The sequence below is a fragment of the Ochotona curzoniae genome, unplaced genomic scaffold, assembly GCF_017591425.1.
Source record: "Ochotona curzoniae isolate NIBS_2020 unplaced genomic scaffold, NIBS_Ocur_1.0 contig_2699, whole genome shotgun sequence".
Taxonomy (NCBI): Eukaryota; Metazoa; Chordata; class Mammalia; order Lagomorpha; family Ochotonidae; genus Ochotona; species Ochotona curzoniae.
The window spans coordinates 3,212,392-3,234,623 of record NW_024465561.1 but is presented as its reverse complement, the minus strand read 5'-3'; the positions used below and the strand labels follow the sequence as shown (position 1 = coordinate 3,234,623).

Sequence of the window (22,232 nt, the reverse complement as noted above, 5' to 3'; positions counted from 1 at the left end):
CCTCAGGGTCTCCCAGGCCACAGGCAGGGAGCTAGAAGGAAGTGGTGCCCATATGGGATTCCAGCGCGTGCAAGGTGAGAACTTCAGCCTCAGGCTACTGTGCTGGGCCCAGTCCAGGTGTTTTTAAAGAATGACAAATGGGCAGAGACAGATCTTTGATGTGGTTTCCCTCTTCCGAAATCACATCAGCCAGGGCTGTGGAACTCCTACGTGGCTGGGAGGAGCCCAAGTCATTCGGTCATCAGCTGCCTCAGGTGTATCAGCTGGGACTCAAATTCAGTGCACCCGTAGCCCTGGTCAGATGTTTTAAGAAGAACTTCCTGGGGCTGGCGCTGCGGTGTGGGTGGTGGTTTTTACCTGCAGCACCAGCATCCCATATGGGCACTTGTGCGTGTCCTGGCTGCTCCACTTCCAATCCAGCACCCTGAGAAAGCAGCGAAGGACAGCCCAAGTCCTTGGCCCCTGCACCCACATGGGAGACCTGAAAAGAAGCTCCTGGCTTCAGTTCAGCTCCAGCTGCTGCAGCCATTTGGAAAGTGACCCCGTGGGTGGAAGCTCTCTAACTCCGTCCTTGAAATAAAAAATTAAAAGTAGGACCTGGCACAGTGGCCTAGAGGCCAAAGTCTTTCCGTTGAGCGTGCCAAGGTCCTATATGGGCACTGGTTTGTGTCTCAGCAGCTCCGCTTCCCATCCAGCTCCTTGCTTGTGGCCTGAGAAGGCAGTCAGGGACGGCCCAAAGCCCTATGGGACCCTGCACCCGCGTGGGAGACCTGGAAGAGCTCCTGGTTCCTGGCTTCAGATTCCGTGCAGCTCCAGCCATTGAGGTCACTTGGGGAGTGAATTATCGGGTGGAAGATCTTCCTCTTTCTGTTCCTCTTTGTATATCTGACTTTGCAATAAAAATAAATAAATCTTTTTTAAAAATGAAAAGTAAATATCTAAAAAAGAAGACAGGCTTGGCATGGTAGCCTAGCGGTTAAAATCCTTGCGTTGCATCTGCTGGGATCCCATATGGGCACTGGTTCTAATCCCTGTGGCTCTGTTTCCCATCCAGCTCCCTGCTTCTGGCTTGGAAGATCTTCCTCTCTGTTTCTCCTCTCTGTATATCTGACTTTCCAATGAAAAATAAATAAATCTTTTTTAAAAATACACTTGAACCAGTGAATGAGGGCAGCGTTTTTATGCAGAGTTAGAGAAAGAAGGGCAGTGGGCTGAGCTGGCCCACAGCTAGGAGCTGCTGCTGGGTCTCCCACACCTGAGCCACCTTCCCTTGCTGCCCCAGGTGCACTAGCAGTGTTGGATCGTAAGTGGAGCAGCTGCGACACGAACTAGATCCCGTACAGGATTCTGACAATGCTGTGGTGGCTTAGCCCATTATGCCACAACACCATATAGTTCTTATCAGTTTTGATTTATTCGAAAGAATTAACAGATCAAGAGATCTGTCCACTTCCCGGATACCTGCACCAGCCAAACCTGGGCTGAAGCCAGGAGCCTGGACCTCCATCTGGGTCTCTCACGTGGGTGGCAGAGGCTCAGGTATCTGAGCCAGCATCTGCTGCCTCCCAGGGTGTGCAGTACAAGGGCAGAGGAGGTACTGAGTACTAAGACCCAAGCATTTCAGTACTGGAGTCTGGTGTGCCATCAGGGAGGTTCCAACAAGCCCTCCTACATAGCTGTGGGACTCGGAGCCTGGGAGCCACAGAACTGGGCAGAGAGGGACAGAAGGAAAGCCACACAAGTGTGCCCCATGCTCCTGGGCAGGCTCCTGGGACGTGCTCACCAGGGCATGATGGGAGCAGTGCCCCCTCCTGGCACTCTGTGGCCGATGCTTTCAGGTCCAGTGGGCACCTGAGCCGTGGCTGTCATCTTGGTGCTGGCTCTGGGATGGCACTGCATCTGCCTGGAGCTTGAGGGCAGGTATCTGGGACACAGCACTTGAATGACACGCCTAGAACATCTTCCTAGAGCACCCTGGGGACCAGGGCTGCCCTGCATTGCGTGTGGTCTTACGCATGGCTGTGCCAGTGCGAAGCCACACCCCACTGCCTCCAGGAGCTGAGTTCCCTGTGACCCAGGGCTGGTATCCATCCCAGCCTTCACAGAGGGGTTAATGCTGGTAATCCCTCAGCCACCACCTCCCTGACCGGCTGCCCACTGGGAGGGACAGAACTCAGCTGCTCTGGGGGTGGGGGAGGGGAAGGTCACCCACAGAGGACAAGGGGCAGGCAGACACCAGCGTGCTGGCTTCTGGCTAGGCTGGCTCCTCTGGGCCAGCCTACATTCCACGTGGGATTGGTCACCCTCCCATCCCCTCCCTCCCACCACCCAGTGATCCCCCTGGAGCAGGAATTTTTCTTCTCCCACAACACCTGCCCAGATTCTTCTGCAATCTGTGCCGGGAAACTCCCGCACATGTCAGGCTGTGAGGCCTAAGCTAGGCCCATGAGGTCTGGCTCCTTGGTGCCTCAGAGCCAGCCTGCCCAGGCTGGGCTGGTGTGGAGATTGGGCCTCAAGCATCAGCCCTTGGAGTCCATCCGTAGTATCACCTGTTGGGGGTCTGTCCGGGGGGGCTGGGCGTGGTCAGGCGTGTGTTTAAAAGAGCGGTCAACTCGGGGATGGGGATGGCAGAGGGGGTCACCTCAGAGGAGGTGTTCAACCCCCTTGGAATCTCTTAGGGAGGGCTTACTAAAGGAGTTGATGTCTGAGAGAGTGGAAAGGTATGAATCCGGACGCCGGCTCCACTTGACCCAGTGAGTTCAGGATGCAGGGAAAACGCCTTAGGCACGCCTTTATTTGAGACGGACCTGGCCCTACTGACCTATGCAGGAGTAAAAAAGCTCTCTCCAACTTGGACCTTTCTTTTCCCCTTACAGCGGGGCAAGAGGTTCACCCGCCGGAGGGGCTCAGCCCAGCGCGCCGCACGGACGGACCGGAGCATCTGCTTCTGTTTCCCCCGGCCCGGTTCCAGGCGCGCTCCGCCTTTCACTCGGGGTCAGGGAGCTGCCGCCCCCCTCCCTCCGTGAGGACGGGGCTTCCTGCCCATTTGCTGCTGTTCGCACCTTCCGGAGGCCAAACGGGCCTCCCAGCTGCGGCCCGGCGGGGGCGGGGCGCGGCCGCCCGGCAGATGGCGACATTTACATACAGCTGGGACCCCTGAGCCGCCGGCCGCGCCGCGCCCGCCACCGGGGCCGAGAGGGCGGCTTTGTTTGCGGGAGGAGGCGCGCGCACGCACACACACATACACACACGCACACACAAGGGTCCACAAGGAAGTCTGGCTCCACTCGTGGTCCACATCCACGCACCGTTCACACCCGCGCATGGCACAGTCTCAACCACAGGTTTCACACGGCTGCACACAGCCGTCCCCGAGTTGAACGCTGCGCACCCCGAAGCAGCCGCCCGGCCGGGCGCCTCTCCCCAACTCCCACCCGAAGCGGCAGAACAGACACAGGTGCACCCGGAGCCTCGAGCCCGCATCACGTGCAGATTCCCCCACCCCGGAGCTCGCCTCCCCACCCACCCACCTCCGGCCCTTCTACACACACGGGCGAAATCTTATAGCAGTACCCGACCCCCCCTCCACAACCCCTCCCCAACTCCATCCACACATTGCACTCCCCACAATCGTCTGTGGACCCGCGACCAAACGCAGGGTCTCCCCACTGCTCCTACACGCGCCTCTTCCCCGGCGACCCCCTCCCCTCGGTCCCCAGGAGCCCCGACTGGCTGCCTGAAGGGGCGGGGCTGTTCCCTCCTATAAGGCTGCGGAGCCCGCAGCTGCCACCGACTCCGAGACCCCCAAAGGCCATGGTGGCCCTGCGGATGCCCCGGCTCCTGGCCCAGACGGCGATCCTGATGCTCTTTTGCCTTCCTCAGGTCAGAGACGGGCGGCGGGAGACCCGGGGTGGGATGTGATGCAACCCGGAGGTCCCGGGGAGCGGCACACGGTGGCCGCCCCCCGACCCGTGCCTCCCTTTTCGTCCCAGGCACGGCCGGCTGGCGTCTTTGAGCTGCAGATCCACTCTTTCGGACCGGGTCCAGGCGCGGGGGCCGCACGGTCCCCATGTAGCAGCGCCCGGGGTCCCTGCCGCCTCTTCTTCCGAGTCTGCCTGAAGCCGGCTGTCCCGGACGAGGCCGCCGAGTCCTCGTGCGCGCTCGGCGCGGCGCTCAGTGCGCGCGGCCCCGGCGCCGGCGTCCCGCAGCCCGGGGAGCCCGTGCCGGCCCTCGCGCTGCCCGACAGCCTCCTGCGCGTGCCCTTCCGAGACGCCTGGCCGGTGAGCTCTCAAGCCCGGGGAGGGGAGGAGTGGGGGGGGCAGAACCCTGCTGGCCAAACCCCCGTTCCACCGGCTCCCCTCATCCCAAGAGCCTGACCTCCCCCCTCCATCCCGTAAATTCTGGAACTCCACTTCCCAGAGCCCTAAACTTTCCCCTTGGGGACCCCAAGTGTTCTGACCTCAGCTTGCCCTCTGAGGACTCCGAACGTCCCGGCCCAGGCCCTGCCTGCCGGGTCCCTAAATTCCCAGCACCCACCTCAGCTCCCTGAGGCGATAGCCCCAAGAACTGGCATTCTCTTATTTCCTTGTTTCTAGGGATCGTCCCTAATCCTATGTCAGGGTTCCTTAAAACCCCCTCACTTTTCTGTCCTCAGTTCATTCCCCCCTTTAAAATCCCACACGAGAGGCCAACAGATGGCCATCTGGCCTCTAGATCCTGGGCCTTGGGAGCAAGTGCCTTCCTGCCCTGACCCGTGTCTTCAGCCCCAATGGACTACACCGGGTGCTTGGGAAAAGGTCCCTTTTGAAGGATTCAACCTGGTGCCTTGCATAAGGCGCTTGTCACATGGCACACATCCCAGGAAAGCAAGTCAAGGTGGCCGCCCAGGAATGCACCCTGGCCTGCAGAGTCCCCCAGGGATGCTGCCCTGGCTGAGCACTTGGCCTGAACTCTGCCACTGTCCCCCTCCCCCAGGGCACCTTCTCCCTCATCATCGAGGCCTGGAGAGAAGAGCTGGGAGAGCAGGGGACAGGTGAGTGTCCTTGTCGTGGGGTGCAGGGCTGCAGCCATCACCCCCCAACACACACACACACACACACACCGGGGACAGCACTGAACAAAGTGATTGGGGACCACCTGTGCTTAGTTTGTTTGGCAAACTGTTGTCCGTGAGGCTGCTGGGTACACAAAGGTTCCGGCTGGGAATTCGCTTAGGGGACCTCCAGTTCCTGGACAGTGTGGTTATAAGGGATGGTCTAACCATTGGGGTCTATCACCGTGCCCTTTGCCCCATGCACGGCTCGATGTGGGCCCCCCTGGCCAGGAGCGGCCCACCCAGCGCACCCTTCCTTTGTCCCCGCAGGCCCCACCTGGAGCCTGCTGGCGCGCGTGGCCGGCCGCAGGCGCCTGGCGGCGGGAGGCCCATGGGCCCGCGACGTGCAGCATGCAGGCGCCTGGGAGCTGCGCTTCTCGTTCCGCGCGCGCTGCGAGGCGCCGGCGGTCGGGGCTGCGTGCGCGCGTCTCTGCCGCCCGCACAGTGCCTCCTCTAGGTGCGGCCCCGGACTGCGCCCCTGCGCGCCGGCGCAGGACGAGTGCGAGGAGGCGCCGCGTGAGTCCCGCGTCTTCCCCTACCCGGGACCCCTGCCCCCGCCTGGACCCCACGGGTGCTGCTCTGGTCCGGACCCTGCAGCCCGGCTTCCCACTGCGGGGGGGAACCAGGGATTCCATGCTGGGGGCCCTCTTCCGAGAGCCTCCCCAAGGCTTGAGTTCGAATTGGCACTCCCTTTTGCCCCCCCCCCCCCCACCACCCCGCCCCAAACTGGATGAGCAGATTCCCTTGCCTGCTTGGGCCTCAGTATCCGGGTCTGTCCTCTGGGGACCATAGTGTGGAAGATGCTCACACTATGTTCTCCTCCCAGCCACCTGCCGAGCCGGCTGCAGCCCCGAGCACGGCTTCTGCGAGCAACCAGACGAATGCCGATGCCTGGAAGGCTGGACCGGGCCCCTCTGCACCGTCCCGGTCTCTACCAGCAGCTGCCTGGGTTCCAGAGGCCCTTCCTCTGCTGCCACTGGATGCCCTGTGCCCGGGCCCGGGCCCTGTGACGGGAACCCTTGTGCCAACGGGGGCAGTTGCAGCGTCAGTACCTCCACACCCCGCGTCGTCCTCATTAGGGCTTCTCCTGTGCACACGCGAGGGAATAGTTGTGGGGTCCCTGAGACAGCAGCCCCTGGTGGAGAAACGGTCAGGAAGGACTTCCGGTTGAGCCTCGCCTGTACTGGGCCTTGGGTTAGGGGTCACAGACTGTGTGTGTGTGGGCACTCAAAGGGGTGACAGTGATGGAGTGGGGGGTTGGTGTGGAGTGCAGACCAACCCAGGGCGGGGGGCTTCTGATTTGGTCACGGGCTTAGAGGGGACTGGCCGGCTGAGCAACACAAGAAGCACAGTTAGGGGTGAGCTTGCTGCGTGTATTGGGGTACAGTTCAGTAAGGGGCTCCCGGACTCCGCGACGGGTAAGCCTTTGTTCTGTTGGGAGGGAATGCTCACCCGTCCTCGCCCTCCGCTGCCCGTGCAGGAGAGCGCCGGCGCCTTCCAGTGCACCTGCCCCCGCGGCTTCTACGGGTCACGGTGCGAGGTGAGCGGGGTGACGTGCGCCGACGGCCCCTGCTTCAACGGCGGCGTGTGCGTCGGGGGCGCGGACCCCGACTCCTCCTATATCTGCCACTGTCCCCCTGGGTTCCAAGGCTCCAACTGTGAGAAGAGGGTAGACCGGTGCAGCCTGCAGCCCTGCCGCAACGGTGAGAGGGCGAGGTCCAGCTCCTCTGATCCTGGATGGTGTGTGTGTTGGGGGGAGACCGCTCCCAGACAGCAGAACCCCAGGAGCGCAGACCGATGCGTCCCTCCCTCCCTCTTCCCCAACAGGTGGCCTCTGCTTGGACCTGGGCCACGCCGTGCGCTGCCGCTGCCGCGTGGGCTTCGCGGGCGCGCGCTGCGAGCATGACCTGGACGACTGCGCCGCGCGCCCCTGCGCCAACGGCGGCACCTGCGTGGAGGGCGGCGGCGCGCGGCGCTGCTCCTGCGCCCTGGGCTTCGGTGGCCGCGACTGTCGCGAGCGCGCAGACCCGTGCGCCGCGCGCCCTTGCGCCCACGGCGGCCGCTGCTACGCCCACTTCGCCGGCCTCGTCTGTGCCTGCGCGCCCGGCTACATGGGCGCGCGCTGCGAGTTCCCGGTTCACCCCGACGGCGGCGGCGCGCTGCCCGCCGCGGCTCCCCCGGGCCAGAGGCGGGCGGACCCACAACGCTTCCTGTGGCCTCCGGCTTTGGGGCTCCTGCTGGCCGCGGGCTTGGCCGGGGTGGCCCTCATGCTGGTCCACGTGCGCCGCCGGGGTGGCTCTCGCCAGGAGACGGGGTCTCTGGGTTTGCTGGCTGGGACCCCGGAACCGTCGAGCCACGGCCTACTGCCCGACGCACTCAACAACCTGAGAAGGACTCCGGAGGGCGCCCGGGACGGCCTGAGGTGAGGGGCTGGGCTGTGGGCGGGTAGCTGGGTCACTATTGACTGCCATTGACTTGTTCCTGTGTGCCTCTTCCTAATTGTCCGAGCTGCGGTGTAGACCTTTCCCAATTGGGTCATTTCAAGGGTCGGGTGGGGGAAAAAACAACGACGTCGTGGGAATTTGGGGGAATGGGAGCTCCCTGTCTTTTTCAGCTCCTCAGCAGAGTGGGATGGCCCTGAAGATGGCGACTCTCGGGCAGTTTACGTCATTTCGGCGCCAGCCCTGTACACCCGGGAGGTGACGGCGCCCCTGGTCCCTGTCCGCTGACCAGGACGTGGGCAGGCTGGGCGCGGGCCCCTCGACGTGTTCCCCTGCTTGGGCCGAGAGGAGGAGTCTCCCTGGCGCTTCCCTCGCTGCCATCTTCTCCTCTGGACAACCTGGGGGACTTGAGGCAGTCCCAGCGACAGGAGCTGGGGAGGGAAGATTCCGTCCTTCCTGATGTCCCCCCCACCAGCCCTGACCTAACCTTGCCCCCCTCGGCGCGCTGACTTGGGGTCCCTGGGGTCCCTGCCTCACATGCTGGACACTCAAGCTGAGGCACGTCTCCCGGAAGCTGTTACATGATGTTTATTTATGTCATTTTTTCCTCTCCTGAGTCATCTATAAAAGTCCTTATTTTTGTTCAGTTTTTTTTTTGTAAGATAATTTTTTTGATGATTTTTACATAGTGGGTTAGGGTGCAAAGGGTCAAGGACTTCAGGAAGGTGGGTGAGACCATTATTTCCACAGTCTCTCTTTTTTTTTCCTTCCTGTGTCTGGGGGGAAGGGGAGAAATAAGGAGAGAAGTCCCACCCAGCCTCCCAACTGCCTCCATACCCTGGGATGGAGGACAGCCACCTGACACCAACCCAGGGTCCCTGATGTGGGGCATGCTCCGAGGGTCCTGCTCAAGAGGTTTTAATAGTTCAACAGTTCTGAATTACTGCTGATATCACCACTCCAAGCATGATGAAATCTATCCAGAATCCACTGGCTGACATAGTCCACCTTAGAGTCTCCGTTTGCCAACACGTGGCTGGGGTGGTTGATTGATTTGTCCTGTCCTCTGTCCTCTGTTGTGGTACCAGGTGTCCTCTGCAGGCTCCAATGTGCTGCCATGTCCTCCATGTGCACCTGCCTATGCTGTCCACTGCTCCGTCTGAGCCACTGAGGTGGCCCAGCTCTGACACATGCACTCCATGGTCAGACCATGGAACCTGCAATTCTCTCCATGGTTGGGGTTCTGAGTCCAGCAGTTCATTTGGAGGGAATCCCCAAAGAAACGTCATCTGAGGTGATCCAGACCTGATTCTTGCATGTGCTTGCCAATACAGGGTCCGGCACAGTCTGTTGCCCCAGTCAGCTTATGTATATGCTGGTGGTAGCAATTGCTGAGTCAGTTCTGTCTCCAACCCTCTCTTCTACACAATCCAGTGGGTGTTGCAGCCCAGCCCACTCCTGCCCACCACACACTCAGCCCTCATGCAAATCAGTGGAAGCTGTAGCCTAGTCAAAGTGACCCGCAATAACCCCCTCCAGGCCAGTCCCCTGCACTGGTTGCCAGTATGTACAGCAGACTGGTTCAGCCTGTCCAACATCCCATTCAGCTGTCATACATGTCAGTGAGGCTTGAAGCCTCGTTCAACCCAACCAGCCCCACTATCCAGCCCACACCCACTCTGATTCATGCACGCACCAGTAGGAGCTGTCAGCTCAGCCTGGCTTTCCCTTGAACCACCCCACATGAGGCCATTGTAGCCCTGCCTGGCCTGGTCTGTCCCCATCCCAGCTCTCACACTCACAGTGGGAGTGGAGGTCCAACAGGGGAACCCCGCACAGCCCCCTACCGGGCTTGCTCCCTGCCCCTGGGTCTTACGTGTGCTGGTTAGGTGCTGTGGCCCAGTCTGGCATGGCCTGCTTCACCTTGGCATTTGCCAGTGGGTTTTGGCTCAGTTTTGACTCATCGAGCTGAAAGCCTTGCCTCTGGCTTCGGGCTCATTACCCCAGGGGATCCTTCTGATTGCTGAATTTGGCGTGGGGTGGCTTCCTCAGGTCCTTACTCTGATTGGCAAGCTTGATCATTTATCCGCTATGTGGAGGGAGGTCCAAGCAGCTGCCCCAGTCACATGGAATATGTGGTTTAGCAGTGGGGGGTGTTCATGCTGCCTCAAGGCAGGGTGTTTTTTTTTTTTTAAAGATTTATTTTATTTTTATTGGAAAGTCAGATATGCAGAGAGAAGGAGAGACAGAGAGGAATATCTTCTGTCTGTTGATTCACTCCCCAAGCGGCCACAATGGCTGGTACTGCGCTGATCAGAAGCTGGGAACCTGGAGCCTCTTCGGGGTCTCCCACACAGGTGCAGGGTCCCAAGACTTTGGACTGTCCTCACCTGCCTTCCCAGGCCACGAGCAGGGAGCTGGATGGGAAGTGGGGCTGTTGGGACACAAACTGGCGCCCATATGGGATCCCGGTGCATGCAAGGCAAAGACTTTAGCGGCTAGGCTACCTCACTAGGCCCATCATGGCAGGGTTTGTTGTAAAACATGAGTTCAGTCCCAAGCAGGCAAACCTATAGACCAACTGTACAAGGAATGCAAGGCGAAGGGGGTAAGGTGTAGGGGATGAGTGTGTGGTGCAGTGGGCAAGTGCCACTAGGAAACGCCAAGTCCCATAACCAAATGCCAGGGTTGGCGTCCTGGCCCCACCTCCAGACCTCGCTTCCACTGGCCCCCTGTGGCAGACCTAGATGGAGTGCAGGTTCCTGGCCTTGGCCTGAAGCAGCTAGGTTAATGAGCCAGCAGGTGGGAGATCTCTGGCTCTCGGCTTTTCAAAAATAATGAGAAGAAATATTTACACAGAGAACATGAATTGTATTTCTTCTTTGTGGCAGACCCTGCCAGCCACCAGGCTCTGGGACTGCGGCACCTCTTCTTGGGCACGAGGCTACACGCTCTGCGGGGAGGGAAAACAACACAGGGGTCCAGAGCATTGGCTCCACGGCCAAATACTCACCTGGGATCCCATGTGGATTTTGGTTTGTATCCTGGCTGCTCCACTGCCCATCCAGCTCCCTGCCTGTGGCCTGGGAAAGCAGTCCAGGACAGCCCAAAGCCTTGGGACCCTGCACCCAAGTGGGATACCCGGAAGAAGTTCCTGGCTCTTTGCTTCTGATCGGCACAGCACCGGCCATTGCGGCCATTTGGGAATGAACCAGTGGATGGAAGATATTTCTCTTTGTAGATCTGCCTTCCTAATAAATGTAAAAATAATAATAAAATATTAAAAAATGAGCCACATGCTGAGGCACTTGGAGCTTGCACTCCTGTTTCATTGGCTAAAGCAAGTCATGCCTGGTGTAAGCAGGACAGTAGGGGGTCTCCTCCATTATCAGCGCCAGTGGGTCTTTGGAAGGTGAGCTCCCAGGAGTGGGAGGGCCCGGTCACAGGGCAGGAGGTTCCCGCAGCCAGCATGCCCATCGTGACACAGGACAGCTCCTCCTGAACTGGTGTCTGGTGTGCACCTGTGAGCTGTGTAACGTTCCCGCCTAGAGCAGGTCCCCTGCCACGTCATCAAGGAACAGCTTTCCCTTTCTCATGGGTGGCAGGTGCAAAATCATATTGATCCTGTGACTGCTGGTGGAGGTGTGCTGGAGTCCATCAGGGTGACACCAGGAGGGATGTTGGCAACTGGCTCTGGAATGCGAGGAACCGAGGAACATGCTAGAGAATTCAGAAGAATGAAAGGAATTCACATGTGGGAACTCGGGGGCTCTACCTGATGTCTGTGAAAACATGGCGAGACGGGGCCATCACTGGTGGTGTGGGGTGGAGCCACTGTTTGCAGGGTTGGCATTCTTGTATGAATACTAGTTCGAGTCCTGGGCTGCTCCACTTCTGAGATCCAGCTCCAAGCTAATCCACCCAGTCCTCAGATGACAGCCAAGATCCTTGGCTTGGCCTCAAACCCAGCCCCAGCTGTTGTGCTATTTGGGGATGGAAGACGTCGCTCTCTTCATCCCCATTCTCATCCCCCCCCAACTCTATCTTTCAAATAACTGGACATATGCCATGTCAAAGAATTACTATCATCAGAACAAGTGGCTGACAGGTGCAGGCCTCCGGGGCGATGTTTTAACCACTGTCTGGGTCACCCACATCCCATTTTGGAGTACCTGGGTCTGAGCCCCACCTCTGTTTCTGATTTCAGCTCCCTGCTCACACACACTCTGGGAGGGTTCCAGCTGCTCCAGCTGCCATCCAGCTCCCTGCTTATGACCTGGGAAAGTGGTCAAGGATGGCCCAAGGCCTTGGGACCCTGCACCACCCGTGTGGGAGACCCAGAGGAAGCTCCTGGTTCCCGGCTTCGGATTTGCCCAGCACTGGCTATTGTGGCCATCTGGGGAGTGAGCTAGCAGATGAAAGATGTTTATCTCTCATCTCTGTAAATCTGCATTTTTAATTAAGAAATATTTACAAAGGATTTATTAGAGAGAGATCAATCTTCCATCTGCGGATTCAGTTCCCCATACCCACAGCTGTGCCAGGCCAAAGGCAGGAGCCAGGAACTCTATCTGGTCTCTCTCGTGGGTGGCAAGGACCTGGGCACTTAGATCCCCTCCCTGTCTTCCCAGGCCTGTTAACAAGAAGCTGGATCTGAAACAGAGCAGCCGGGGCCTCCCTGGCATTCTCAAATGGAATGTCGGCATACCAGGCAAGCGGCTTAAGTTGCTGTGCCACAAGGCTGACCCCCCCTTGTTCACGCAGGCCTGGGTGACAATCCGCCTGGCTGGCATCACTAGCACCAACCAGTTGGCACAGCCCAAGGTGCTGGTGCACTCAGATCCTCAACTGAAGGACAATTTGAGGGACTCACCTGCAAACCTCTCCCTCTGGCTACCCACCTCCGCCAGCATCCCGGTGACACCCACCCTCTGTGTGCCGGATCATTGTTCTAGAAGCAGGGAACAGTGGGGACCCAGACAGCTCCCCCCCAGCCTGGAGGAGCCCCCGTAGATGGCTGTAGACCCCCTTGGTGGCTTGGGGAGGGGTCCCTGCACAGGAAGCCCTCTCTGACTGTGGCACCATAGGTGGACCTCCCCTCTTCTAGGATCCTGCTGCTCCTCTTTGGGGCCCTGGTGGCTGCTCTGTCCCAAGAATCCAGGGTTCCCCTCACCTCTTCCCTGCCCTGCCCCTGACCATGCCCACCGTGGGCACTCAGCATACAGGTCCTGAGCGCACAGACCCCCGCGGGAAGCACTAGGGCAGGCACTCCGACGCGCTTCTTACCCAGCTGTGGGGTGACGACAGGGAGGTGGGCGGGCTCAGAGGTGGCGCCCTGGGGCTCGAACCTCCAGGGCAAGTGGAACTCGGTGGGTGTAACAGTGCCTCCCTGTGGCCGCCTCTCCCTTCAGAACGCCGGGGTGCCGCAGACTCTCCCCGCCCCGGGAAGGAGGGCCGGGGAGGGGGCACTCCCGGCTCCTCGGGGGCCCCATGAACCATCAGGCGCGGACCCCAGCTCCCTCCTCGGCCCGGACCTCAACTCTCCGGGCTCCAACTCCCACAAGGACTTCGACCCCGATCCGCACCCGAACTGGGACCCTAACCCCGGTGTGGACCCCAACCCCGGTGCCAGCCTCAACCCCACTGCAGGGCTCGATCCAGGTCCGGAATCGGACCCCAGTCCGGACCCCGACTCCAGTCCAAGCCTCGACCCCGGTCTGGAACCCGACCTCGGGCCAGGCCTCGACCCCGGTCCAGAATCTGACCCCGGTTCGGACCCTGACTCCAGTCCAAGCTTCGACCCCGGTCCAAGTCGCGACCCCGGTTCGGACCCTGACCCCAGTCCAAGCCTCGACCCCGGTCCGGACCCTGACTCCAGTTCAAGGCTCAACCCCGGTCCAAGTCGCGACCCCGGTCCGGACCCTGACTCCAGTCCAAGCCTCGACCCCGGTCCAAGTCGCGACCCCGGTTCAGACCCTGACCCCAGTCCAAGCCTTGACCCCGGTCCGGACCCTGACCCCAGCCCAAGCCTCGACCCCTGTCCGGAACCTGACCCCGGCCCAAGCCTTGACCCCGGTTCGGACCCTGACTCCAGCCCAAGCCTCGACCCCAGTCCGGACCTCGACCCCGGTCCAAGCTATGACCCAGGTTCGGACCCTGACCCCAGCCCAAGCCTCGACCCCGGTCCAGAACATGACCCCGGCCCGGTCCCCAACTCTGGTCCGGGCCGTCAACCTGGCCAGGATCCTGACTCCAGTCCGGACCCCGGCTTCTGTCCAGACCCCAGCGTCGGTCCGGACCCCGATTCCAGCCTGGTTCCCAGGGCTGCTGGTCCCGGACCGGGCCTCCGGGGTGCCGGCCTCGGCCTCCTTCGCGAACGCGGCGGCTCCGCCTTCGGATGCGTCGGAGGCAGCGGCCCCGGAGGAGCAGGGCCCCAAGCCCTCGGGGAGTCGGACCCTGGTCCCGACGCTCAGCGCTGCGCCCTCGGAGCCGCCCTCGGAGCTGCCGCCCGCGCTCTGCTCCTCGGCACCCAGCCCGCGGCCCGGCCCGTCGGCCTCCAGGTTCCCAGGGCCCGCCGAGCCCGTCCCACTGGCCATCCCACCGGCCGTCTCCATCTCTGCCAGCGCAGGGGCCTCCACCAGCGAGAACTTCATAACCGAAAAGAGAGTCTGCATCCGCGTGAGCTACTGGTGAGGGCCACCCGTGTCCCTGTCTGCCCTGCCCGGCCCTCCCCAGGGGGGTCAGGGCTCCCGGGCTGAAGGGGCGAGGAGTCAGTAGAAACCCTGAGGTTCATCCCCACCACCATGACCCCCCGACAGGCAGGACCGCGCCACGCAGGAGCCAGGAGCTTCATCCCGGGGCTCTCACTTGGGTGCAGGACCCCAACCAAGGACTCGGTCCATCCCACCCGGGACTGGAACTGGAGCTCATATAGGATGCTGGCATGGCAGGCTTTCCATAAATCCGGCCCCAGTTTTTAATTTATTATTTGAAGATAAGAGAGAGAGAGGGAGAGGTTGCTAGAAATGTCCCGTTTGCTGTTTTACTGTCAAAAATCAAAACACAACACAACAATCACCCCCCAAAACCCCAAAGAACAAAAACCAACCAATCAACCAACTGAACAAGGAAGCAGCAGCAGCCAAGAGCCATCGGCTGGAGCCTTCCAGGGTGTGACTGAGCAGGAAGCTGGGTGGGGCGTGGAGATGGGACGGGGCGCACTGGGCACTCGGGTGTAGAGGGCACCTGCTCCTGTCCCTTCCCTTGTGGGACCCTGGCTCTGAGTAGTCATTCATCTGACACCTGCCTTTCTCCTTCTATGCTGCTTATCTCTCCCTCGTCCGTCTAGGGCCTGGTCACCTCCCACTGGCCTGCTTGGTCTCCTCTTTCCCTGGGAGTTGTGTGGGTCTTTCTTCACCTAGCCTAGTCCTTGTCCCTCCCATCCGCCTCCTTCTCTCCTCACTCCCACCCACCCTGCCATGTCCCCGGCTGCAGTGTCCCTGGCGATGATGAGGAAAGTGGGGGAAGCAGAAGGGGCCATCTGCCAGGCAGGGGGGTGGGCAGGGAGTGCCTGGCCCGCTGGAAGCCCACCTAGGTTTCTGCAGCCAGAGCAGGTGACCCAGTAGGGGAGAACGAGGAACTGGTGGAGGCAGTGACAGAGAGAGCTCCCGGTGGCCCCCGGGCTGTGGGAGAATGGTGGATTTTTTCCCCTCTTTGAGGACTCTGAGCACAGGTTAGGGACGTGGTCCTGCTCAGGTGTCACAGGGACGCATGAGGACACTGGCAGGATAACACTGTCCTCTCTCTCTCTGTGACATCTGGCCTCCAGTGGACTCTGAAGCTATGGCCTTCGGGTGAGTGTTCTGGCCTCAGGAAGTGGGGGTCCCCAGGACTTGGGGGAGCTCCCGTTTTCCCTCCCCCACTGTGACACACTCCCTGGTGCCCTCAGTACATTCTACTTAGAAAGAACCTGGAGGAGCTATTTCCCAATCGCCTCGACTTTGTAAGTGTGTGCGTGATCTGGGGGTGTCAGGGCTCGGCAGGGGGACCCCTCGCAAGGTGTTGGGCAGGGGGAGTTCCTAGCCCTTCATCCCCAGCGCTCTCTCCCTCCCCGCCCCCCACAAGGTGGAAGAGCGAACTGCCCAGGCCTCGGGCGAGTTTGAAGTGTTTGTGAACGGGAAGCTGGTTCATTCCAAGAAGGTGATTTCGGCCGAGGGTCCTGACCCAGGGAGGGGAAGTTGGGGCACAATGCTGGAACCTGGGGGTGGTGGGGTGCGGTGGGAAACCACGTCTGTGCCTTTCCCTGCTGGTGCCCAGAGAGGTGATGGCTTTGTGGACGAGGTCAAGCTGCGGAAAATTGTGGCTGCTATCAACGAAGAGTTCAAGACAAGGTTTCCGGTTATTGGACAGAGCTGAGGAGGGACAGGGAGGGCTCAGGGTGCCCCGTGGGCAGGGGCGGGGGGGAAAGGCACCGTCGGGGTCCCAGGCCTAGCTGCAGACCTACTGTGCCCTCCAGCTGTGAGACAGACTGACTCTGGGACCTGGCTCAGTGTGTGTGTGGGGAGGGGATCTGTGTGTGTGGGTGCAGCATTGTGGGGGCGGGGGGGGGGAGTGTCTCCACTGTTTTTCAAGACTTTAAAAACATGTGCACTTGGAGTTGTGAGCTGTTCAGTCAGCCTGGGGGTTGTCCATGTGGGGTGGGAGTGACCAAACAGGCACTGCCTCCTCCTCAGCAGGTGCATACCCAGTGTCGAGTAGGTGGCCGGGGACAGAACAGGCTGGTTTTGGACCGAAGACAGATGACACGGAGGCCACCATGAGGATGGTTCTAAGGTATGCAAGAGAATGTGCAATGTTTTTTCTGTGATGGATACCGGATGTTTTCCCTTGTGTTTGAGAGGGAGAGATGGAAGGGGAGGGAGGGGCAGCCAGTGCAGGTGGGCGGCAGGAACCGGGTTCCCTGTCAGCAGCACTCACTCCCTCCCAGGTGCGCTGGCAGGAAGCTGGAGTCAGAGCTGAGCCAGGCCTCAAGCCCTGGCTCTCTGGATCCAGCTAGGCATTACTGCCAGCTCAGAGGCTCCCTGGGGTCCTGGATTTTTAGAAAGGTACTTACTGTAACCTGCTGGCAAGCTGTGAGGGCTCGGGGTTTCATCTGTTGCATTTTTTCTTTTTGTTATTTTAAAATACTTATTTTTGTTGGAAAAAACAGATTTACAGAGAGTAGGACAGACAACTATTTTTTATCTGCTGGTTTCACTTCCCAAATGGCTGCAATAGCCGGAGCTGAGCTGATCCAAAGTCAGGAGCCAGGAGTTTCTTCCTGGTCTCTCAGGTGGCCTGCAGGAGCCCCAACACTGGGACCACCCTCCCTCTGCTGATTTCCCAGGCCACAGCAGTTAGCTGGATGGGAAGTGGATGGGATCCTGGCGCTTGCAGGTGGAGGACTAGGCATTGCAACATCCCCTGTTGTATTTTTTGTTTTGTTTTGTTTTCTAAATGTTTATTTATTTTTATTGGAAATAAAACATCCCCCCCATTGTAATCTTAAAAAGATGATTATTTATAGACCAGAGCGGGAACCTAATGGCCAAAGTCCTCACTTTACATGTGTCGGGATCCCATATGGGCATCAGTTTGTGTCCCAACTGCCCCACTTCCCATCCGGTTTTCTGCCTGTGGCCTGGGAAAGCCCTGTACTTCCAGAAGTTCCTTGCTCTGGATCAGCTCAGCTCTGGCCGTTGTGGCCACTTGGAGAGTGAACTAGCAGGCGGAGGATCTTTCCCTCTGTGTCTCCTCTCTGTACATTTCTTTTCCAATAAAAAAGCTACAGAACTTAAAAAATTTGAAAGGCAGAGCGACATAGAAAAGGGGCGAGACAGAGAGAAGGAGTTGTCCTCCACCTGCCGATTCATCCCCCGAGTGGCCAGGCCACGGCCAGGAGCCTGAACCTCACTTCCGGGCCCGTGTAGCTGGGCCGTTACCTGCTGTTTTCCCCCAGGTGTGTTAGTGGGAGCTGAATTACCCACTAAGCCATGGAGCCAGCCCCAAGGTCCATACATTCTAATAGCTGTTTTTAAAGAAGTGTCTAAGTGGGATTTTTGAATGTAGGCTATGTGCCAGGCTTCAAGTAGGCATATGTTTTGGTGGCCACGGGGTAAGTGTCTGTCACACCTGCCCCGAACACAGGAGTTTCCAGGGTTGCAGTCCGGACTGTTCACACACACACACACACACACACACACACACACACACACACACACAGGCATCTTCAAGTCTAGGGTGTAATTTGGTTGGGTTCAGGCCTGGCTGGGTCAAGGCACCAAAAGATCGTCTTTGAGGGTGAGAGTTCGGTGTAGTGGTACAGTCGCCCCCTAGGAGTGTGTGGTTTGAACCCTGGCTCTGCTGCTTCAGCCCAGCTCCCCTGGGACGCAGCATCTGTTCGCTCAAGGACTTGGGTCCCTGCCGCCCACAAGGGCCTGCTGGGTTGAGTCTCAGATGCCTGCATTTGGCCTGGGCCAAACCTGCTGGCAGCCTTTAGGGCGTAAACGAAAAGATGGAAGAGCTCTCCGTATTCGCTGCCTCTAGCTTTCAAATCAAGTGAAAATAAAACGAAAAAACTGCCTTCTGGCTCTCAGAGGCCTCATGCCTCCTTCCCTGGGCTGGCTGCCTTTATTTGTCAGGCAAGCTCCGCCTCCTGGTGGCGGGAGGCTCCCATTGGCCCAGATGTGTTTGTATAATCTCTGATCCAATCAGCTGGTTCTTTGTTGCCGGGTGCGGGGAGCGGCCAGGCCATTGGTCAGCCGCATTGCCCTGCCATTTCCTAACCGTGTGTGTCTCTGCTTCACTTTGGCGGAACTGGTTTCCTAAGCAGGCGGGGAGAAGTGAGATGCCCGGATGAACAGGAGGCCCATTAGAAAGCAGAAAGATGAAGCAAAGACGAGTGGGAGTGGGGACACCTTGAACCCCATATGCAGAGTTGGAGGGAGGTGGCAGGCGTGGGGCTCCCTTGGGGGAGAAGGCCAGGGGACGGTGGCCACTGGACAGGCAGCAGTGTCGGGGGCATCAGCGGGTTTGCAGGGAAGTGCAAAGGTTCTGCTTAAGTTTTTATGAGAGAAACTCAGGGATAAAAAAGGAGGCGCTGGTGCTTCTCCCCCGGAACGCCCCTAACATCCAGGACCGGGCCGGGGCCAAAGCCAGGAGCAGGGGGCGGTTGTGGCCCCCCTCGAGGGTGGCACCACCCGGGTCACTCACTGGAGGCCTCATCACGAGGGTGTCAACCAGCAGGAAGCTGGAGCAAGAGCCAAGCCGAGCACTCCCCTGTGGGCCACCGGGGAAAGTACAAGGAAGGTTCTGGAATGTTTGAAAAAGAATAAGGAAAGCTGCTTCGTTGCAGTGTGGGGAGCGCGCTGGAGCACAGCCAGGCACGCTGTGGCTTTTGCTGCCATCTTGTCATTGCTGTTGTCCTTTTCATTTTTTTTTTCCTTTTTTTTCCCCTCTCCTCTTCCTCCTCCCAGGAGCCCCAGCGATATGATGAGAAGGGCTGAAATGTGGCCAGCCAGGTCCTTTTCTGATGGTGGCTGGGGCTGGGCTGCGTTGGGGCGCGGTGATGGTGAGGAGCGAAATACACGTAGAACCCGTCATGTTGTGCTGTGTTCTGTGCCTGCCAGCTTTGCCACCTGCCACGGTGGCCCCACAGTCAGCCCTTTGGAGAGGCGGGATGTGGGGAAGGGGGGCTGTCTCGGGAATGTGAGGTTTAACCCTGCTACGCCTGGTGGTGTAGCCTCAACTCCTCAAGCAGTTGAATCCAGTTTGCTTCTTGTATTTACACTTAAATTTTTTTTTTTGTAGCTTTCATTTTATTTGAAAGACACAACCAGATGGAAATTGTCCATCAGAAGATGGACCTTCATCTTCTCGGATCTTCCCACTTCCCCAGGACCACTGCCACCCTGATGCCAGCAGACAGTCGGGGCTGGGCCAGGCTGAAGCAGCCTGCAGCTCTAGCTGGGTCTCTGCTGTGGGTGACAAGGGCCTGAGGCCTTGAGCCTGCGCCTCAGCAGGAGGCTGGGCTGGAAGTGGACTAGCCTAGACCGGGAGCCACAGGGGCCGTGGGAGTCCCCAGGGGGCGATTGGGCTGGTGGGCCCCATTTTGTTTCCCAGGCCCTGGTTCAGGGGAGGTTTGGAACATATTCGCCCATCTCATGGGCATTTTTAGGGCTACGGGAACAACTCTGGGGAGTGGTAGGTGTCAGATCCCAAGTGTTACAAATAGTACCACAACTCCACAGTCCAGGTTTCAAGGCACGGAGGGCAGAGGCCTGGGGACCGGCACACTCTTGGGGTTTCAGGCAGGGCACTGGGCTGCCTGCTGCGCTTGTCCTGGTGGCTCACACGAGCACACATGGGTGTCGGCCTTGACCAGCTGGTGTGACCTTCAGCAAGTCGCACCTCTGAGCTGCGACTTCTTCCTCTGTACCATGGCATGGTGCTCCTCTGTACATCTGCATTTTATTTTATTTTTATTACAAAGTCAGATAGAGAGGAGGAACAGAGACAGAGAGGAAGATCTCCCGTCCGATGATTCACTCCCCAAGTGACCGCAGCAGCTGGTGCTGTACCAATCCAAAGCTGGAAACCAGGAACTTCCTCCAGGTCTCCCACGCGGGTGCAGGGTCCCAAGGCTTTGGGCCGTCCTCGACTGCTTTCCCAGACCACAAGCAGGGAGCTGGATGGGCAGTGGAGCTGCCGGGATTAGAACCGATACCTATATGGGATCCTGGCACATTCAAGGCTAGGATCTTAGCCGCTAGGCAACACCGCTGCCTCCCCCCAAAATAAATAAATATTAAAAAAGAAAATATTTATTCATTTATTGGAAAGGCAGATCAGATTTATAGAGAGTAGAGATAGCTCTTCCATTAGCTGGTTTGTTCCCCAAGTAGCCACAATGGCTGGAGCTGAGCCACTCTGAAGTCAGTAGCCAGGAGCTCCTTCCGGGTTTCCCACACAGGTGCAGGGTTCCAAAGTCGTCCTCCACAGTCAGGATGTGACCCGAGCCCAGGTGGGATCTCAGTGCTTGTAAAGTGAGGATTTTGCCATCAAGCTATCTTGCCGGACCTGGTAACCCCATCTTAATGCTTGTCTGGGAGGGGTGACTGGAGGCCTGACACAGGACCACGGTTGTGCAGGGCTTAATGAAGATGACATAATCCCAGACACGGCATCGTTAGTTGATTTCACCGTTGATCAGCTACTAGAGTGCAGACCCACAGAGATGGCTGGGGCAGCGGCTGGTCTTAAACTGGTCCTCGGGCATGCCACAGGCGTGTGCGGCCATGCGTGGAACTACGGTGTGGGCGGTAGAGCAGAGTCACCCTCTAGGCCAGAGTCTTCCAGTCCCCAGGGCTCCGGATCATGCTTGGGAGGCCGTCTTTCCCATCCTGCTGAGCTGAGGCTGCAGGCCCGAGAAGGGAGGGCCCAGGGGCAGAAATCACCAAGTCCATGGGCATCAGTGAGTCCTCCAGGTGAAGCAGCGACCTAGTGCCCTGGCCTCTCTGCCTTGTAGCTTGGCAGTGCACTTGCTGGCTGACAGCTGACACTCGGATTTTTCCTTCTTTACCAAGTACGCATCTTACTGTGTTTAAATGCATTTTATAAAACAGAAGATGCAAGAAGCATCTACCTCCCGCCCTCAGTACTGATGACTGGCTATGATCACATCTGTTTTAACTCTGTTCATTAAAAAACCTTAACCCAGGGTGGATGAAGATCTTCCTCTCTTTCTCTCCTCCTGTCTGTATATCTGACTTTCCAATAAATAAATACATCTTAAAAAAAAAAGATGTATTTATTTTAAAGATTTATTTTTATTGGAAAGATGTACAGAGAAGAGAGACAGAAAGATCTTCCATCCGATGGTTCACTCCCCAAGCAACCACAATGGCTGGAGCTGAGCCAATCCCAAGCCAGGAGTCTCTTCCAGGTCTCCCATGTGGGTGCAGGGTCCCAAAGCTTTGGGCCATCCTTGAATGCTTTCCCAGGCCACAGGCAGGGAGCTGGATAGGAAGCAGGACTGCCGGGATTAGAACCGGTGCTCATATGGGATCCTGGTACGTTCAAGGCAAGATTTCAACTGCTATGCTATTGCACCGGGCTCCAATATTTATTTATTTTTATTGGAAAGCCGGATATACAGAGAGGAAGAAAGACAGGATGATCTTCCATCCATTGATTCACTCCTCAAGTGGCTGCAACAGCCAGTGCTGCACTGATCCAAAGCCAGGAGCCAGGAGTTTCTTTTGGGTCTCCCATGTGGGTGCAGAGTCCCAAAGCTTTGGACCATCCTTGACTGCTTTCCCAGGCCACAAGCAGGGAACTGGATGGGAAGCGGGACCGCTGGGATTAGAACCAGTGCCCATTTGGGATCCCAGCATGTTCAAAGTGAGGACCTTAGCCACTAGGCTACCGCTGCAGATCCATCCGCAGCAGATATTTAGGGCACATTGAATGTTGGCAACATGGCATGGTGTTTGTTCCAGCCTGTAGCGTGCCCACCTCCAGGGGTGGATCCTAATGATGAACTTGGGGCCAACCCTGTGCTACACAATTGTGGCATATCCACCATGGGGGGATAACCACGGGGCGGGTCACTGGGTCCTCCATGGTGTAGGGGAGTCATCTTAGAGCCGAGGAGCGGTCAC

The 22,232-nt window shown here is 58.6% G+C and overlaps 2 protein-coding genes across 2 annotated transcripts; both read left to right on the top strand.

Annotated features, from left to right (window-relative positions):
- Window positions 1-3,813: 3,813 nt before the first annotated feature.
- Window positions 3,814-7,821, top strand: DLL3 (delta like canonical Notch ligand 3). Its single transcript, XM_040976533.1, has 8 exons — window positions 3,814-3,882; window positions 3,993-4,280; window positions 4,975-5,032; window positions 5,363-5,608; window positions 5,919-6,136; window positions 6,573-6,795; window positions 6,920-7,514; window positions 7,707-7,821. Exons 1-8 carry the CDS (start codon window positions 3,814-3,816, stop codon window positions 7,819-7,821), a joined length of 1,812 nt encoding a protein of 603 aa, XP_040832467.1.
- A 5,202-nt stretch (window positions 7,822-13,023) lies between these two features.
- On the top strand, window positions 13,024-19,168 carry SELENOV (selenoprotein V). The gene is made up of 8 exons (XM_040976532.1): window positions 13,024-13,059; window positions 13,195-14,222; window positions 15,362-15,386; window positions 15,482-15,535; window positions 15,658-15,732; window positions 15,850-15,930; window positions 16,266-16,365; window positions 19,047-19,168. The coding sequence occupies exons 1-7, from the start codon at window positions 13,024-13,026 to the stop codon at window positions 16,350-16,352; spliced, it is 1,386 nt and encodes a 461-aa protein (XP_040832466.1). The 3' UTR covers window positions 16,353-16,365; window positions 19,047-19,168.
- The last annotated feature ends 3,064 nt before the right edge of the window (window positions 19,169-22,232 follow it).